At 34.1% G+C, this 20243-nt stretch overlaps 1 protein-coding gene across 2 annotated transcripts in view; it reads left to right on the forward strand.

Annotated features, from left to right (window-relative positions):
- Positions 1-2190: 2190 nt before the first annotated feature.
- The window catches only part of LOC120334226 (uncharacterized), a 33401-nt gene continuing 15348 nt past the window's right edge, over positions 2191-20243 (forward strand). Inside the window, exons 1-14 of one of the 2 annotated variants that reach the window (XM_078120407.1) lie at positions 2191-2342; positions 7348-7471; positions 11786-11922; positions 13015-13145; positions 13851-14008; positions 14488-14583; positions 14664-14874; positions 16634-16734; positions 17244-17360; positions 17908-18010; positions 18625-18707; positions 18887-19048; positions 19638-19697; positions 20070-20189. In XM_078120407.1, coding sequence (XP_077976533.1) covers positions 7415-7471; positions 11786-11922; positions 13015-13145; positions 13851-14008; positions 14488-14583; positions 14664-14874; positions 16634-16734; positions 17244-17360; positions 17908-18010; positions 18625-18707; positions 18887-19048; positions 19638-19697; positions 20070-20189 — 1536 coding nt within the window. In that variant the 5' untranslated portion in view covers positions 2191-2342; positions 7348-7414. Of the gene's footprint in view, positions 2343-7347; positions 7472-10199; positions 10348-11785; positions 11923-13014; positions 13146-13850; positions 14009-14487; positions 14584-14663; positions 14875-16633; positions 16735-17243; positions 17361-17907; positions 18011-18624; positions 18708-18886; positions 19049-19637; positions 19698-20069; positions 20190-20243 lie in introns of those variants that run through there. The other variant, XM_078120408.1, reaches the window with a different exon arrangement.

The raw sequence follows: 20243 nt of genomic DNA on the forward strand, positions 1-20243 counted from the left end.
ACGATTTTGAAGTATTCTAATCCTATCCATATAAGTCTTAGGGGCAGAACCCCATGCCACAATTCCATATTGAAGATGTGAGTAAAATAGAGCGAAATATACGGTTCTTAATACCTTTTCAGATACAAACGGTCTCAGTTTAGACATAGCACCTATGGCTCTGGACAGTCTACCTGCAAGTTGATTAATATGCCTATGCCAGTTTAGCTTATTGTCTAGAATAACTCCAAGATATTTGACAGAGTCACAGATACTAAGTAATGAGTCGTTTAGTATAAATTTTGGAGTGAGGTTCGAATTTTTAAGGCTTTTGCTACAATTAATCAATAAGACTTGGGATTTACTAGGATTGACAGTTAGCTTGTTTTTAATTAGCCATTCTGATATACAATAGAGATCCCTATTAACTATATTTTCTAGGTCGGACAGATTTTTTTGCAGCGAATGTAGCACTAGTATCATCAGCGAAAAGTTTAATTGGAGCCCTAATGGCATTGACAATATCATTTACATGAATTAAAAAAAGGGTAGGCCCCAGAACTGAGCCCTGGGGGACCCCTACCGACACCTTTTCACTTATTGATTGACAACCAACCAAACTTACAAATTGACGTCTATTTTGCAAATAACTTTTGAACAATTTATTGGCTACTTTCCGAATTCCATAGTAATTAAGTTTTGTAATTAAGATATCATGATCCACTGTATCGAATGCTTTTTTCAAATCCAGAAATACACTACAGCCTAATGAGCCTTCATCTATAACGTTATAGTAATGGCTGATAATATCTAATATAGCATGTGAAGTGCAATGTCCGACCCTAAAGCCAAATTGGTCCCTATTTAGAATTGAGTTTTTGGCCAAAAAAGATTTCAGTCTCTTTAGTAATACTTTCTCATAAAGAATTGAAAGACAAGACAGTACCAAGATGGGGCGATAATTTGACACGGTTTCCTTATTTCCAGATTTGTAAACCGGCACAACTCTGGCAACCTTCAAATGCCTGGGAAATACCCAGGGTCATGGAGATGTTGAAAAGATTACACAGGGTTGGACTAATGATGGTCTTTAAAATTTTAATCAAATAGACCGGAACGCGGTCGTGACCTTCTGCTTTACCAGTCGCAAGCGTGGAAATAAGCATTTCAATTTCGTTGGTGGTGGTGGGCTCTAGATACATTGAAGATTTAATGGGTTGCTTTAAATATTTCATAAAATCGTAATTGCTGTTTGAAAAAGATGAGGCAAGCGTCGGCCCAATCTGGGAAAAATAATTATTGAAAACATTACAAATGTCAACTGGATCTAATCATTCAAGAACGCGCTCACTTTCGCTCTTTGGCCAGATATTGTACTTTCAGAAAACCCAAACTTATCTATAGATTCACTATTTGTGGTTGGTAAATTTTTGTATTCAAAAATGTTCGCTACGCTTTCAATATACAAGGAAACAAAAGAGCAACGCTCAAATATAGGGACACTAGAGCCGTGGCATGTAATATTTTACAATAGACTTTACGACTGCAGTCTTCACGACTTCCCCTGACTACCCGATATTAACCAAAACGAATGTGGATTGTTGGACAGGAAATGTATATATGCATCGGTTTGTCAATCATTCAAACGACCGCCCCCGTATATATTTCTATAATGGCGTCTATGACATGGCCCGCCAATAGTAGCCTATATGTATATTCTGGTTTCAAGATAGCGGCCTAAGTTTGACACCAAGGACGGAAACCAGTCTACCTTCCATGCATCTCAAACAAATACCTGGCTAATTAATTGCATACCCGGCATGGACAGATAACCGGACGAGAGGCCGTGGCCACATGATAAAGCCGGCTTTTCTCATCCCCGGGATAAATTATGTAAATCCTGACACGTAAATCATACCAAGTTTTCTTTAGGGACGAGGGATTTTTATACGTACCATTGGAGATAAAGGATGTAATTCTCAGCTTTTGTATGTACTTATTCAGATTTTTTAATCTAAAAATCCCAGGATTGTTGGGTAAAAATGGTATGTTAGTCCATATTGTCTCTGGTTACCGGTAGTCGTTGGCAAAAACAGAGGTTTGTTGTTGTTTTTGCCGATAACAAACTACATAGATCACTACCGTTAGATAGCGCCAAACCCACGCACTTGAAGCGAATAACAAACTCAGCAACCACAGTGTATATCGGTATACAAACAACTTATTTTCCTCTTCTGTTACGGGAAATCCAAATTTCTCAGGGACATTTCACATTTGGTGGAAATTACTAGCGTGAATTTTCCACATGCTGACATGACTGTAGGAGAGGACTTAAACTGAATCTTTGTCGCGTTAAAGAAATTGTAAGTGTTTCCAACTATCATAACTGCAAGTATTATAGTCTAATTCTTCTCCCCCGGGATAAATATGTAAATCCTATCCAAGCTACCGGTATCCCATAACTCAGTAACTACGGTAGGTACCGTCACGCCAGAACGTTAGATACCGGTACCGGTACCGTATTTTGTTATTGAACTGAAATATTGTTTTCCTTCTTCCTTTTTTAATTTTCACAGTAATAAAACTTTGTAATCCTATCTTACATGGAAATGGCGCATGTATATTTTCATGTACACAGGTACAGATGTATTAAACCTTTCTAAAGGTTTTGCCAGTTTCCCCCCATTTTCTCAATCTTCTGTGTGTTCATTGTTTGTGTTTTGTGTATGATTTTTTTGCAGGGAAATCCAAAAAAAATTTTGTTGGCTGGGTCTTTTAAAACCTGAGATGCTGGTACCTGCTGTAGGCTACCTACCGTACTTCTGTACTTACCGGTATACTTTCACATATTTGGCGCATTGTCTGATTGTAGTATTGTAATTCATATAGTCTACCGTGCTGCCGTGTGCAGGTGTGTACAGATATACAGGATATACCGGTAGTCTATGTTTTGAGTTAAAGTTGAAGTTTAATATTGTCCTAAAGTTAAACAGGCCTAGTGTCTGAGTGTAGTTTCATACCTCAAGTACGGGGGTCTCGTGTAGTTTCGTACCGGTACCTAACATACTTCTAGTGGGTTGGGCATCACGTTATTTTGACATATCAATCCTAACCCCCACCTGACTATGCCATCCAAAAATTACGTCACTACGACATCACAATCACGTCATAGAGCTTGCCAAATATAGGTACGATCACCCGAAATGGCATCGGCGCCGACGATAAAGAACTTACTAACGTCAGCGATCTCTCTCATAATGGATCGTCGCGACGAAAAAACGAAAGAGATAGTTGTTCGATTTCGGGTGCGCAGACAAGCGCGTCTCGGATGACAGTTCGTTTAGTTTAAGGGGCTCTATTACGTCACTGTCACGTCGTAGAGATATAATTTGTGGATGGCGTAGTCAGGTCAAGGTGGGGGTTAGGATTGACACATGCAAATATTGTTATTCTACGCCCACCAGAAGTATATTAGGTACGAAAGAAACTACATGAGACCCAAGTACGGTACTATTGGTGGGCGTAGCCTAACAATTTTGGCCCGAAGTACGCGCCCACATGCTGACATAGATCTAATCAGCAAATAGATCTACTTCTAGTTGGCCTGGCTCTGCAATTTTTGCATAAATTATGTTATTCCTGCATTCCGAACCTCCACCTGATTACATCATTCGAAAATTACGACGCTGCGAAGTCACAGTGCAGCAGTGACGTAATACTGTAATAAGGCCCTTCAAAGTACACGGATGGCAGGATGGTCACTTAAATTGCGCAGACGATCATCCGAAATCGAGCAAACTAGACTATATCCAGATATCGCGCGATTTCTCATTCTAACGATATCGATAAGAGAGAGAACACTGGCATTAGTCTGTTAGTGAGTGCATTATAGGACTGTAGGATGGATGCCATTTTGGACAATCGTATCTATACTTTGGCTAGCTCTATGATGTGACGTTGTAGTGATATACCAGTAATTGTTGGACGACGTAGTCCAGTAGTCAGGTAGGGCTTGGGAATATTATATGCAAAAATTATTATGCTATGCTCACTGGAATTACTTGTATGCGCGTACTTTGGGATACTCAACAATTTTTGCATATGTCAATCCTAACTCCCTTTCTCATACAAAAAGTATGTCACAGTGACATAATAAGGCCCCCCCAGTATGTTAAAGTATACGGATGATCTTCTAAAAAACACAGATCTTTCAAAATCAAGCAAGCTGTTTTACTCGTTTTCTCTTCCCAACGATCCCGATATGAGAGAGATCACTGCCGTTAGTGAGTTCTTTATCGTAGGCGCAGATGCCATTTTTGGTGATTGTAGGTATACTTTGGAAAGCTGTATGACATGACTGTGACGATGCAGTGACATAATTTTTTGGATGGCAAAGTCAGGTGGGAGTTGATGTGTGCAAAATTGTTATGCTACGCCCACTAGAAGTACTTGATTCGAACCTGGGTTACCAGAGGTGCGTAAGTATCTTACTAACGTTAATAGTATCTTACTAACGCCAAAGATTGTCACTAGAGGCACTGGACATTCAAGTTTTACATTGTCATGTTGTATACTCGAACGAAATTTAGCGACATGCCGCATTGAATTATTACACCACTTAGTCTAACTGAGTTTTTTGGAGTTTTCGACTATTGCAATTATAGATCAAAATCTTTGTAAGACAAAATTAACATTGAATTATTTGATTTCTAGCTAAATTTTGGAAGCACAAACCCATGAATGCCAATGTTTACAACTATGCATGAAAAAAGTTACTGAGCGGTTGCACAAATTTCAATTGTTTTATCACTGATACCTATTTGTTGATTGGTCATTTTTACAATAATAAAGACTGAAGTTGATATTGAGAGTTGGGGAGTTGGGCATCCATTGCATCGTAATAGAAAATTAGATTAAAATGGTTTTATTGCTTGTTTTATTATAACATATTTATGCGGCCCCTGAACTAAAAGGTATCAATGGAACACCATAGTCTTTCTCTTGTTCATTTCTTATAGCTTTGTGTGGGAGTATCGAATATATCCTAGCATCCTGCTTTCAAGTAGGTTTAATTCATTTTTGAGTTCTCTTGAAATGTACTCGAATAGAGGAAAAGATCTATTAATAATAGCCTTTAAATTTCTGTGGTCGATCGATCATGCGTATGATTTTGGTTTAAAACTTAGATGCTTTGTAAAAATGATTGAACCATTTTTCAATTATTATGCTTGACTCACGCTTGATAAAGAATAATCGCTTAATAAAGTATAATCGTTTGTTTGTTGATGTAATTAGGTTTGAAACTGTTGAATATTATTGATTTGTTTTTGATGAGGTTAAGAGGCAGGTGATCATTTCAAGTTTCGATGGTTAGATTTTATTCTTGTGTCATAAAGGTCATTTATTGTTCATAATTCGTTGCCATGACTACTAATATGAAGTTGATAGCGTAAAACGTTTCCTATTTGTTTTGAATCTTGTTAATTTACAAGTTTCACAGACATCATATATGTAGATAGCAGCTCTTAAATATGCAGCATGATTATTACAAGAAATGTGTAAACTTTAGGTATATCATGACTTATTTAGGTTAGGACTAGGTTTTCATCAATAAGAAGCAACTTGTGTATGAATTTTTTGAAAAGCATATTTTCCAAATACTAAAAACTAATAGGTATTAATTCTGTAGATATTTCAGCAGTTTTTATTAATAAGCATAAATGACTTCATATTCCTATCTATAGTTTTCGTGTTATTCGGTCATTCAAGATTTTCTACCAGAAACACTATTGTACAAAAAGAAACACAAATAGTTAGTAATACATCCCCTATTCAAACCAGAAATAGCGAGTTTGTATTATCGGAAACATAGGAAACAATGGCTGTAATTGATTTATAAGATGCTATCTTGTTTCATGAAAAGGAAACATCGCGAATTTAGCAGACAGACCGAAATTTGATATTTTAGACGACATGTTAATGGTTGACGATAACTAAAATCAGTTTAGAGAAGTTGTGCTTTATTACACAGTGTTCAGAGGAATTGCGAAACCAATTGTCTGCTATCCCTAAATATTTTTGAATGTGAAATATTGAATCTTTTTTTAGTGGGTCATATTCAACAGAGAACATAATAGGAGTTGATATAGTATATTCATTGAGTTGGAATTTGAAATACAGTGATTTGATTGTTCCTCAATTTTTTATTGTTATTCAGACTGTTTTGATCTTGCTGTGAGACTTCAATTGCTAAAAATGGAATTTGAAAATGAAGGCATTGTCAATTATTCCTCGAAATCTAAAATATTGAATATAAGAAATATTGATTTATTTTAACTAACCAAGGTGCAAAATGTTTTTATTTTGGACAGTAATTTTTGGTATACTTTCATTTTGTGAACCCATCAGTCTGTGGTTTGTTGTACAATATAATGCTGCTTGTATCAAGCACGCTTTGATACAATTTGAAATGACTGAGACAACGGTAATTCTTACATGACGTAAAATGGTTAGAATATAATATAGTGCTAACATAATGCAGACTTTGTTGATTTTCACACAATCTCTTTCTATTATTATATTCGCCTAATTTATTGCTTTTTTTCACTATAATTAGGGACAAATGTGTTATTTTTTAAATTGATGGCACTGATATACGGTAGTTGGTATACATAAGGCACCAGGGTTAATATAATGATGATTGTAAGTAGCAAACCAGCACAGCATATCTGAGCAGATGTTTGTACAGTTGAGTATACATAACCGAGTTATAGCTTTATAAGTCTAGAGTGTGGACTAGTCTGTTTCTGCGGTCGCGGCAATACCAGTTGTAAGGTTGGGTATTTCACTTAGAGAGTTTTTCAATGAGTTTTGTGCGATTGTGTCTTGCATCAATTTTTTTGTATCCAAATTTTTATTTAAAGTGCTGTGGTATTTGCTTAATTAAAAGTTAAATTTACAAGTTTTTTTCATATGTTTATCGATAAGTCATGCAATCAAGCATTATCTTGATCGAACAACGACGAACATGGATTATGATGGATAGGCTAATTGCTCATGTTTGATAAGGATATTTTGACAAAAACCGAGTTCTCTTTCAAGAATCCTTTTATTAATAAGTCAGTTTTTATTAATAATTTTCAGAATTATGGTTAGGTATTCTTTTCCAGTTGACTACGCAATAATAATGACAAAACACACTTCAAATCTGAGAATTCAAAATATTTACTAATTTCCAACGGAAATTAAACGAAGGTTCTATATTTTGTCAAACTTTTATTTTGGATTCTTAGGAGAGTGTTGTTTTTCTCGAATGGGTTACTTATCTACCTCACTTGTTTACACAAGCTCTCATCTAATATTTTTCAGAATTAATGGTTTATAAAGCTAACTGGGGAATGTTATTTTAACGTATTTAACAAACAAACGATATGATATGAAAGGACTAAAGCAACGGCTGAAGAGACCAACTGCAAACACTACTATCCCAAAGGTATGTGACTATCTCTTCTATAGGTACTTTTTCATTGATAGTGAAATATTTCTTTCTTTATAACGTAGTTAGCAGTGTAGTTGAGCGTCTGGTTGTTGGGTGTTTTTGATGGAAATTATATTTCAGATCAATTAGTAATGATTATGTTATTGTATTGTGATATAAAAATAATATTCAAACTATATTAATACTGTCCTTTTTCTTCTAAAAAACTCTTCGATAGGGCACTCTGTATTTTTCCTAAAAAATTAAATTATTTCTCAGAAAACAACGCAGAAACGTTCGGTATGTAAATATAAAATTGATGAAACTATGGAGTGACTAATTGCTCACGATTCCTCTTTGATTAATATGTAATTTGACACTCCATGAGTTATTGATTAATTAATTACTTTCTGAGCATGATTCTGAACACTTCCATCTTCAAAGGATCATTTCACGGTATTAGTGGCATTATGAAGGCTTATTTGTAACAGGTTTAGCAACAGTAATATAATCTCAGATTTGGTCTACCGATAGTTATTACCAATTTTTTATGTTGTTAGACAAAGTTTGTACATTAAAAAACTTGATAGAATTTGAATATCCAAGTATTCTATGATTATTTTGAAAGTATATACTGGTATATTGGAATTATATTTTACAAGTTTTTATTGAAGACTGTTATAAAGTCATGACTTACAGTAAATAATAGGTTAATTTATTTCAAATTAGATTCGAAGAAAAAATTTTTTGCAATTTAATATAGGCCTATCTAGTATAATTGAAAAAAAAAATTGCTTAAATTTGCTGTTATATTACTGATCTTTGTCGGTACTAATTTTGTGCAAATTATTTTAAATCAACTGATAACTACCGTAATCGTGATCAGTAGTAAGTTTCCAAATATTTGGAAAAAATGTTCATAGGATTGATATGCAGTTCTCGCTCAGTAATGTTATTGAAATCTAGATACTTTTGAATGACCATTTGGGTTTATTTGTTTCCTAACATATGATTATATTTACCCCGCTGTCAATATATTCTTGCGTGACTAAATGTATAATGTAACAATATATGCTAAATTATAACTTAGAAATTGTGGGGTAAGTCATTCCTCAGTGTGTTGAGTTATAGTTAACATTACTTGTGCCAACACCCCAAATCTGAAACGTGATATTACAAGCTATTGCACACAAATACTTTGGTGTACCCAAATCAATTTGTTTCAATTATGATTCAAATTCAAGATGCCGCATATTTAGAACATTATTCAACATGACATATTTTTATCTTCAACAAGATAGCTAAGCTAAACTTAAGTGTAGATTATCTGCTTCAGTGCCTTCAAGTTCTTTCTGCATGAAAACTGAGGTTTTGGAAAATTACATGTTGTTGTATCTACCAGACAGATTGCTCTAGGCAATTTGTAATGTCAATTTCAATTATTGCTATTTGTAGATCAGATGGTTTGTTTGTTAAGTGAGGCGAATATCATAGTTTATTCAAAGAAGCCAGACAGTGGGAATGATAGAAACATCTTCAATTTGCTGATAAGTTTGTTTCGAGAATGTCATATTTGATGTGTAACAGTTCAGAAGAAGACAAAGTTTTGATTATAAGTTTAGATATGTTATTTGTGCATCTGACAAAACAGGAAAATCAGTTTGCTAGTGGTATTTTGTTTCATAAATTTATTATACTTTTGATTAGCTTCTATTCTGCACTGCTACTCGCTAATCCCATCTGTATTTATGTTTTGTTTATGTTATAAACAATTTATGATAAGACCCCAAAATTGAATTGTTATTTTCATGAGAGAGATACCGGTATTTGTTTATTTCACTACTGCTGTACCAGTTCTAGACCATGCAAATTTTTATTTTTTAATCAAAACGACGCAGTGCAATTTTTTAAAGTGGTTTTGTTATTAAAACATTTTGGTCATTTCTAATTTTAGCTTCTTGTTCCTATTTCTAAATGTAGAGCTAACTGAATTAGCATCGATCTATTGGCTACTCTCAGTCTCAGAATACTATATTGGATCCCTCAAATTCAGTTTGTCAGTGAACTTGCAATTTTAGTCGATAGGACATCTTTTAAGAATTGGGATGATACAAAAATGACATGAGATTTTTGCATAGTTCTGATAGCATATCATTCTTAGTGCATTCATTCAGTATATAGGATTAATTTAGTATAGCTCCAATTATATTTATGCACATTCACATATGTATATTAAAATTGATTTATCAGCAGCAGGCCTCTTGGTTTGAAGAAATAGTTCATGGGAAATTTCTTGTGGCTCATTTTCAGTGCCAGAAGAAATCTTAATCCCACAAAACCTTTTATAAAAATTTGAGGATTAGAGAAAATTATATTATTCTAAAAACAGCACAGTAAAAGTGCCAATGACCAAACTACCGTGATTCATGTGTCCATTTATCACTTTGCCAAGTTTAATTGTCAAACCTTGGTTCAACCTCAAGTCCTCACGTGTAAATTTCCTCTCTTTTCAATTTGTAATTCCGGATGTTTGCTTGGAGTTGGGACACACTGTAGGATCTACAAGTTACAACATAGAAAAACACTGATTAAAATGACTTCACTGTGTCTATTTGATTTGACTCCATTGTCTCAATGATGAGGTATTTGGATGGCTTAGTGTTTCCAAGCAACTAATTGGATTTAAGGAATTCCAATGACTTTGTCAATTTTCTACACATGATTTCATTTCAAAGCATTCTACTTCTGTTCCCCAGTCAACCATGTTCACTAAGTATTACTTAACCATAATTAATTGAATTAGGACAATGGGTTTTTCTTCTTGCCTCTGAAATGAAATGGGCGTTAAACATTCAAAGGCATCTTGTATCGGAGGAGCAGCTAGCAACATGGTAAGGACTTAGGTATAAATTTTGATATGTTAGGAACTTTGATTTTATTGCTTTAGAAGCGAGTATCGGTGATGTCAAGTGAATTTATTTTGTTAATTTTTTATACTTATTTATGTTGGAAAAAGTCTATATTTGATAGGGCTAGTCCGGCTACTGAATATATGTCCAAAGTCTTAAATTTTATTCGCAAATTTGGCTTTAGTGAATTCGATAGCTTTATTAAAACAATCAAAATGCGAATTTTTAAAAATCTTGCTTTGAGAAATAAGCAAAAGTATTATTTTGAGTTCTTAAAATTTAGTAGAATTTTATTGTGGTAGTTCGGTGCATACTGCTTCAAAGTTTGGTTGGATAATGTAGAATCATGGGTCTACAACAGGGGTTCTGAAACTTTATTGGCCGCGGGCCAAAATTAGAATTGGATGTTTGTTCGACTCATAATGGCGCTTCATGTCGTATTGCCTCAGAACTGGAATAGTTCGTTGGCAAAGTGGACAAATCGATGAAGTTTGATTCCATTTAATACTGAAATACGAGTCTTGTCTATGTTTTTATTTGGCATTTCGAACCTTTCTTACACGGATGAAAACTAAATTAGTGCCCTAGGTAATCCTAATACCGGTACGTATAATTGAGATACCGGTGTAATCGAATTTCTATGATAAAGACGAGCTTAAACTGTGATAATGACATAATAATTGGCGGTTTCTAGATTGCAAAAAGGTATAGAAACAAAATCTGTTTCATTATTCTACTTAAGCTCGGCGGGCCATTTTAAATCCGGCCCGCGGGCCGCGGTTTGGGAAACCCTGATCTACAATTTCTGTAATATTTGATGAAAACATATTGATGCTGATATAACAGATACATGTAGTCTTTATCTACTATTAAATTTTTATTTGTAAAATACTTGTGTGTTAGGATGATCAGGCAATTAAGATTTGAGATCCACAATTCTGTGAATATTAAAAAGGTGCTTAATTATTATTTTATTAATGTGTGTAATTGAACTCTTTATCTTCTGATAAAATCGTTTTACAATAGTGAAATTGCGTTTCGATTTCTTTATAATTTTGTTATTAAAACTTCAATGTCTTGATAAATTTGGGTTTTTTAATTTAGATTATTGGATATCTTTATACCTTTAGCTGCAAATATATTGTTGATAATAATTTTATACAGTAAAAATTGAAAAAATCATAATTTGTTTTAGGATTTTCAAAAGTGATGTAATTCATGAGGAATTCTGTAATAATTTATAAATGCAATGCTATTTTGAAAGGTTTGATTTTGACTACACTAATTCACTGAGTGTATTTATGAAGTAATCTTTTTTCATTCAACATTTTTATATTCCTTTTACTCCGAACACAGCTTCAACCATACTAATAATTCTGTAAAGTAAATCATTCTTTATTAAATTTCTTTATCTTCTTAGGATGGTGCATGGTCACACCAAGACCAAAGAGTGTGGCAAGCAGTAGCAGGAAATCAACCAGCTAAAGTCGCAGCTAAATTAAGCAAACACCCAGATGTTGATGTTAATAGGATATGTCCAAACGTAGGATACTCTGTGTAAGTATCTTATCATAAATCTGTTATTAATAATAAAGTATGATTAAATGATTCTCAGGTTCAAATCATGTGTGGGGTCAATCACCCCACCTGACCCAGGGTGTTATAAATTGGGTTCACTATGCCAAACTGGAAGGATTATGGTCCGTCCAAATAGTAGTAGCTGTATACATAGTAATAAATATCAGTTGCTACTCGTACAAGGCCTTGTTCAGAGCGAACGCTGTGAATGAGTGCTGCACGAAATGAGTAAATTTTGAGTCTTTAGCTTGAAACACTAGTAAACGCTTGGTCGTACCTTCATATAAATTGTATACCTGACATGGGAAAAGTACGACCCGCAAGCCAAATCCGGCCCGTTGAGTGACTAAATCTGGCCCGCCTGATGCTGCCGTTAATTTCTGCTTTTAACCAATTCTGCATTAACAACATAGTTGTTGTTATTGAAATCTGTATGGTGCAATAGGCTTGTTAGATTTTGAACGAAGTCTGTGTAAGTTGTATTTTACGTTGCCACGGACTTTCATGTTATGGGGACGGTAACAGAACTTTGTTTTTTGCTCACTCGATTTGACGGCATGCTTTTCATACATCTTTCTTTCATCTTGTGCGCTGGTCCCCATAACGCTCTCTTATCAACGTTTCTTTTTGTTCACAGCTTACGCATTATTGCCATTCTGTTCATAATATGTAACTTTTTATTTCACATTTTCATGGCCCTGTCTAGATGGGCAAAATTTTTGGCCCTCGGTCCAAGAACGTTACCCACCCCTGTTGTATATCACATTCAATTAAAACATTTGCAACTATTCTTATTGTATATGAAAAACGATATAAAACAGTTTCGTTAAAATTAATTTCAATGTATGATCAAATAATAAAAAATTGATTTTAAAATGATTTGGTTCAAATACTCAAGATGAGTAAATTTTGAACAAAATGTTTGTTTTATTTTTTCGTCTGCTGAATTATATTTAGTTATATTTCGCCTGCTGAATTATATTGTCTTCTCTAATGCGGAATGAACATGTTTTTATTAATAAACTCTTCAATTCAAAGCATGTTATTAATATTGATTATTATTATACTCAGGGTCCATTATGCAGCAGCAAAAGGTCTTGACGATTGTTTAAACATTCTGCTTGCACATCGAGCTGATGCCTCTGCGTGTGACGTTACTGGAGCTACTCCATTACATGCTGCAGCTAGATATGGACATAGAGGTAATCTTATAAAATACATCCAGAAACTATTTGGACTAGTTCTATTGTTGTATAAAATATTCAAAGTCATTTCTTACTAAAAATGTGCTCTGTGGAAAGTTTCTTCTTGCTCACCGAGTACTGTCGTAGTATGTGTACCAGGTTAGGGTTAGGCCATATTTTTATTCCGATTTTTCTGATTTTAGTTCTATAACGAGTTCGGCAACTGTCTGTGTTAGCCAAGAGAAATTATACTCCCTGTCCATAGGCTTCTGTCTCTTTACACAACTTGATGTAAAGTAGGCGAACAAAATTACCGGTAGTTACATCCTTTATTGGTACACATACTTCTGGAGCGCCCTTCGAGCAATTTGGAAAACGACTTCGGCTCCAATAAAACCAAATTTATAAAAAAATTGATGTATGCTAACTTTCTGTAACCTTGAGGTTGCATGGCCAACTTATTAATGCTTTTCGAGTTTCTGTCGGAAGTTCATATTGTATTATTAGCACTCAAATGCTGAAATTGAAACTCTCAACTCAAGAATTCAAATTTTGACTCTCAGAGCCTGGCTCTATCGTAAATAATAGCATGACAATGTTTGACTTCTTCCACGGCCATGTCTAAAATTGAGATACATGATGGATATATTTTGTGGAAACCTAATTTTTCATCGAATATTTTAAAATTCATTCTAAATCTTATGTTTCATGTTATATCACCAGGAACTACCTCAAAACTTCTGGCATCACGGTCGATGAAAGTTAACCTCAGCGACAAGAATCAATGTACTGCATTACATTTTGCATCATTTGAAGGTCATGCCGATTGTGTTAAACTTATATCAGAAACTCCCGAAGTTGATTTGAATTGCACAGATAAGGTAATATGATTATTCGCCCCAACATTTTTCAATACACTTCTCCTTTTTCGTATTTCGAAATATTTCATTCCTGTCTTTAAAATTGTTTTCATTCATAGTTCAATTGGCGTTGTGGTGTAGTGCATTGTGCTAAGCGTTATGAATACACTCGCCACCCCATTTTTGATTACCTTGCGTTGGTTCTCAGATTTAGGGGGATATTTATGTACAAGATGATTGCTAAACTCTTTGTTCTGCAGGCTGGTTCATATAAGCGCTGGTCAGTTACAACTTGCCCTACCATCGCCATTTTTGGCTCATCTTTGCCTACCTAATTTATTTCACCTTGGGTGGAATGTGGAGGTCAAGTAGCCAAATGAATCAATTCAATATATCCCAATAGTGGCATGTAGCGATGTAGGTATATGATAATTGTCTTTTGTCGAAGTGTATCATCATTAAAGAGAAGTTCTGAAATTAATTACTTATTCCAAACGCAGGATGGTAGAACTCCATTGATGGTAGCTGCAGCCATGGGACGACTTGACGTTTGCAAGGAACTTGTAGAACAAAAGTGTGATCTACATCATAAAGATGTAAGTATATTTATGACTTATGTGTTACAATATATGAGATGGTTCACATAAATTTCACATGTGTATCGTCCTTGTTTTAGACGGCACTCGGTCACACAGCTCTCACTTTAGCTGCTGATTCTGGCCATGCTGAAGTTGTACGTCTGTTATGTGAAAACGGTGCTAATCACACAGAAGCTTTACATGATGGCAGGACTGCTTTGAGTTTAGCGAAACACAAAAATAGGAAGAGCGTCATCAATGCATTGCATATTATTCAACTAACGGAGGCTGCAAATAAATCTTCAAATGGTGAGTGCTATTGCTATTAGGTGGTTTTTATTTATACCACAGTTCATTGTATTTTGTGAAACCACTAGAGTTGTCACATCCGCTTGTCCGTGATAGAAAATCAGACAGAACTGACATTTTATTGCTATTTTCGAGTACGGAAACAAACAACAGCTTAAGTCGAGTATTCTTGACGTGTCTCGAGTACTCGTTACATCGTCGTTATGTTTAAAATTACACTCCTAGTTGCCATAGTATCATTTTCGTGTCATGTTGCAATTTCTAATTATACTTGGATAGTATCATAACACAATTTATACAATTGAAATTGGAAGCCGATTTTAAAATACGACTAATTTTATTTTTCAATGTTCCCAAGGTTGGCATAATATGATAATGATAATCCAGAGTTTCAACCCAAAAAAGCGAAACTTAAAAAAAAAAATTTGAGAAAATTAGAGACACATTTTATTTTTTTTAATTGAAATGGTGAATATTGCTTCAAACTATGAGCACCCTTTCTTTAATAATACTCCCGAAGAAAAAAAAAATTGAATACCACAAATTCACCCTTTTGTCTTGAAACCCTTGATATAACTCGATAACTTCTTAAAAAATTCCATTGTAACATTTTAATCTTAGTTTGTTACACTCTTATTCTAATTCAAACAATCAAATGTAGTTTATTAAGTAGCGACATTATACTTCAATACCTCTCAACACCTCTCAAGAAACGATTCGTTTCGAAACACTGTGGACTTTTGTCACTCAGTAATGTGTATGGTGAGCATAAAAGTCGTGCAAGATTTCGTGACACTTGTTCTAAATTTGTAACGAAAAGTTATATCAAGAACAAATATACTAATCAATCAGAATTTTAATGTATAGTGCCTAGTGGGGATTGCATGTGAATGTACAAGTTCTATTGTAATTGATCTTTTATTGTCTCAGTTATATCAATCACTAAGCTAGTTGTAAGCAATCTAGATAGAAAGTATTTGGTTTAGATCGCTCAAGTTTATGGAATATTTAATATAGGTGAGACTCGTGAGAGATTTTCATGATATGTTTCATAAATATAATAGTCAGTTCAAGATCAATATCAAATTGTGACATAATTGGGCAGACATTTGTGTTTTTAAGCATGACATATAGCCTTCACCATATTAATGACATGCACCATCTATGTTCAATTATACTAATAGATTTGTTAAAACACTATGCTATGCCATACTGTATTATTTTAACTTCTTATATTAGAAATAATCATTTGAATGTATCATATGTCATACCAGAGGAAAGTTTTGTAGGATTTAGAAAATACTCTTACTTGCAAAAACATTCATGTCGAAAAAGTTTCATGGTTGCATTTTTTCTGTGAAAATAAATAAAAAGTAGGCCACCACTGGTATTTCAACATGCCACTACTTATTCTAAAACACCTTGTATGTGTATCATTTTGCCATTACCTCCAATGACCTGTTTTTTTTTTTTTTACCTCTATGTAGCCATTCTATGAACATTTAGATTTGGATTTAAAACTATTGTAGCATTTTTAGTCGTAAAGTACAACATTCTGTTGTTAATGTCATTCTATTCTATAGAGGTAAATGTAAAATAAGTTTTTAAATTTGCCATGCTGAAACTGAGCAAAACCAGTCGCTTTGTTTTTTTTTACCAAATGTATCTTATTAATTAAACATCATTCATATTTGTACTTATTAACAAAAAAAACTATTTCAAGAACAATAATGAAACCCACAATTCTTTATTACATCAGGACCTCGACTGAGTGTGAGCAGCAATAAATATAAATTGGAAGGTGATCCTGCTATAAAGAAAAGACATTCAGTTGACAGCATACTGGATACCAAGCCACAGGTATATTGATATCAATTTATCTCTTATTATTTTGAAATTCATAATCGATGTTAAATTAGTTAGTCCATAGAAAGTCGCATGTTGATAATTTATAAGTCCCCTACACTCACCCACAGAAGTAGAACTATTGAAAGAATTATCTATTCTATGTTGATTATTTTAGTACAGGGGTGGGTGAGGTTTTTCAGCCAGGGACCAAAAATTTTGCCCACTTAGACTGGCGGGCCACATAAGTGGCCACATAAGTTACATTTTATGAATGATCTTTACAGTGTTACAAAAGCAAAAGTTGGAAACAATAAGCCTCATATTAGAAAATAAATTAAATCGCAATCTCAACAAATTTCTTGAGCTATTTTTAGCCACAACATCAAATTTTGGTTGTAGCAGCATCAGGCGGGCCAGATTTGGCCCACGGGCCGTAGTTTGCCCATGTCAGTTCTTGTACATTCTTGGCCTGATATTTATCATAGGACCGAAAAAACCTGATTGTTTTCTTCCTATTTCAGACCTTCATTGATGATATGGTAGCAGGAACACATTTATCAACTGGTAGTCGAACTCCTAAAGCTACTCGACGTCACAACAAAGAAGAAAAGAAGCCAAGCAAATCTAATATATCAAGGGTAACATTTTTTGTTAAATCAATCTCCAGAAAACTCAAAGATGGGTTATCACGAAAAAAATTTTGCGGCAAATTTGATTCTAGATATTTTTTAAAGATATTTGGCGTTCACCGCTTACATGAAGTGGATTTCATTCGCAAGACACAAATTTTTAAAAGTGAATCCTGCAGAAATCAACCAAAGTAGAAAACTAAGTCGACTTTATGTAAATAGTAAGCGTCAAAATTTCTAAAAAATTTATAGAAACGAATTCATCAAAAGTACTCTTTTGTGAACTTGGGAAGTGTTAGCGGATACATTTAGCCCATATATATTATATTAGAAGAATTACATATTTATCCCGGGCCATGTCCGGTATTAGAATAGTTAACTTGTTATTCATTTCAGATGCACGAACTTGATGTTGTTTACAACCTTGCTACTACTGTAATCAATGGAATATATAATAAATAACAGACTACAAATTAGCATATATCATATCCGGATAGTCTTCAATCTTCTCATTTTATGATTCAACTTTAATTTGTTTTTGTATTCCATTTTGCAGGTGAAAGCTGCAGTCGAAGCCAAAATGAAAAACGGATCGAGACGAGGATCGGATGCTTCAGGTTTGTCATCAACATCAACTCCTCGACAAAAACATAAAAAGAGTAAGTGCTTCATAGATTAGCTGTAATCTAGTGTGGTGGTTCCCAACCTTTCTACCCTAGCGGCCCGTCAAAGAACTGAAATGATTGGAACAGAAAATAATACCAATGCAATGTCGGACACTCACTATGCTTCTAGATACAAAAGGCACACTTAAAATCATTACACATGAAGAAAAACTATCAAATAATGTGCCAACCAAAAACCAAAATGGGTAGAACATGAAATAATACCACATATTCGAGTAATAAAATGCAGTGCTGGGCACCCTTTATGCGTGAAGAAGGCACACAAAAAACATCTTACATAAAAATGCTGCTGTTTCGTTTTTCTTTGCTTCGTTTCAAGTAAATCTATAGTGATGAAAAACATTTTTTGCATAAGTGACGGGTTGAAAATACGGACAACAGTTTGATTGCTCGATTATTTAGCGATGGATATTCGTTATCAAAAGATATCAAGAATTGTGACAGTGATTCTTTTTTAATCCCCGGATAAATATTAAGATCCTATCATAAAATCCTAGAAATTATTGCAATACATGTTTACTAATTTTTTTGATCATGTCCGAATTTCACTTTATGTTCGATACCTAAAATATATTTATTTTTTTCAGATTCTGGAACCAGTATTTCACCAGATACCAATGCATTTTCTTTATATACAGAAGGAGCAAATCCTCATTTTTATGAGAGAGAGGTGAACAACTATTATTGCAAAATTTATCAGATCTAGCAATCGAATTATTTAATTAATAAACGAGGACCATAACTTACCATTCAGTTATCATTCTAGAGCTAGTTGGGCTAAGATAAAGAAAAGCTTATATGTGAACAACTCAGTGACAGTAATTCAAACAAAATCTCCCATTCCTTTAGATGAAGTTTTTCGACTCAAATTCTTCATTGGATGTATCATCAACATGTTCTGCGATGAATAATATTTCCAAATCAACAGATTCTTTGAGGCCTTCAACTGCTGATGAGTTAGACAATCCTTTAAATGGAACAACTTCAACAGTGAATAGTCCTGAAGTTAAGGTATGCAAGAGGAGCTTGTTTTTACTTTGCTTGGACCTTGTAGTTGAAACTTAATACTTAACTTTGATGGCATCGCAGATTAAAATCTTGGTTCAAATCCCATTCCCACTAGTTCATCTGGAGCAGGGGTAGGCGAAGTTTATGGACCAGGGCCAGAAATTTTGCCCATCTAAACTGGCGGGCCATGTAAGTGTGACGTTAAAGTTACATTGCATGAACATTATTTACAGTGTTACAAAAGCAAAAGTGGAAAACAATAAGCCTCGTGCCAAAACTAAATTAAATCACAATTTCGACAAATTCTTTAAGTTATTTTCAGCTAAAACATCAAAATTTGGTTTCAGTTCGGTTCTGGCAGCATCAGGCGGGCCAGATATAATTACCCAAGGGGCCAGATTCGGCTCGCGGGTAGTAGTTGAAATTATGTCTGCCTTAATGATTCATGATTCGAATCAACTTGAAAAATATTTAAAATCGTGAAGTTATGAAAAAAATCATTTTAAATTTTGCTAATATATTTCAAATTTCGCTTTTTTGGTATTGGTAATTATTAACTATGACAGGTGAAATAATTTTTAATGGTTTTTAGATTGAAGGAACAGACTTCTCAGTGAGACAACATAATGCTGAACATGAGAAATATCGAAAGGTTTGTTTTTGTTTTTCGAACTTATTTGAAATTGCATGATTGCAAAAACATAACAATAAAAATATGAATCGACCGATGTCCTAGGTTAGACTTAAAGGAGTTGGCATCGAATGGTATAAATCGTGGGTTCAACGTTCAAGAGTTTTATCTTTGAGAAGATTTATGCTATTTTGGAAGTTGAACTTAACAAGCTGGTATATTTACATACATTTTCGCTGTATTGTTTATATTAATGAAATTTTTGATGCTGATAATGGACCACAAGAGAATGAAAGTTAAGAACCGTTGTTTTAAACTATTGTTCACTAATATTGTAATTGAATTCTGACTTTTACCTCTAGAAAGCGGAAACAATTTTCATCTGTTTTTTAGATGGTTGCAGAATATGAACAGAAAGTAAAAGAGCTTGAAGAGAAAATATCTCGGGCTGATAAAGTTTCCATAGCAACTGAGAAGTTACAAAAGAATGCCGAGGAAGTCAGGGCAGCTCAGGTAACTTCGTTTTTCTGTGTTCAATGAATTTTGAAAATTTTTTTAAATTGATCT

Source organism: Styela clava, chromosome 15 (genome assembly GCF_964204865.1).
Source record: "Styela clava chromosome 15, kaStyClav1.hap1.2, whole genome shotgun sequence".
Lineage (NCBI taxonomy): Eukaryota > Metazoa > Chordata > Ascidiacea > Stolidobranchia > Styelidae > Styela > Styela clava.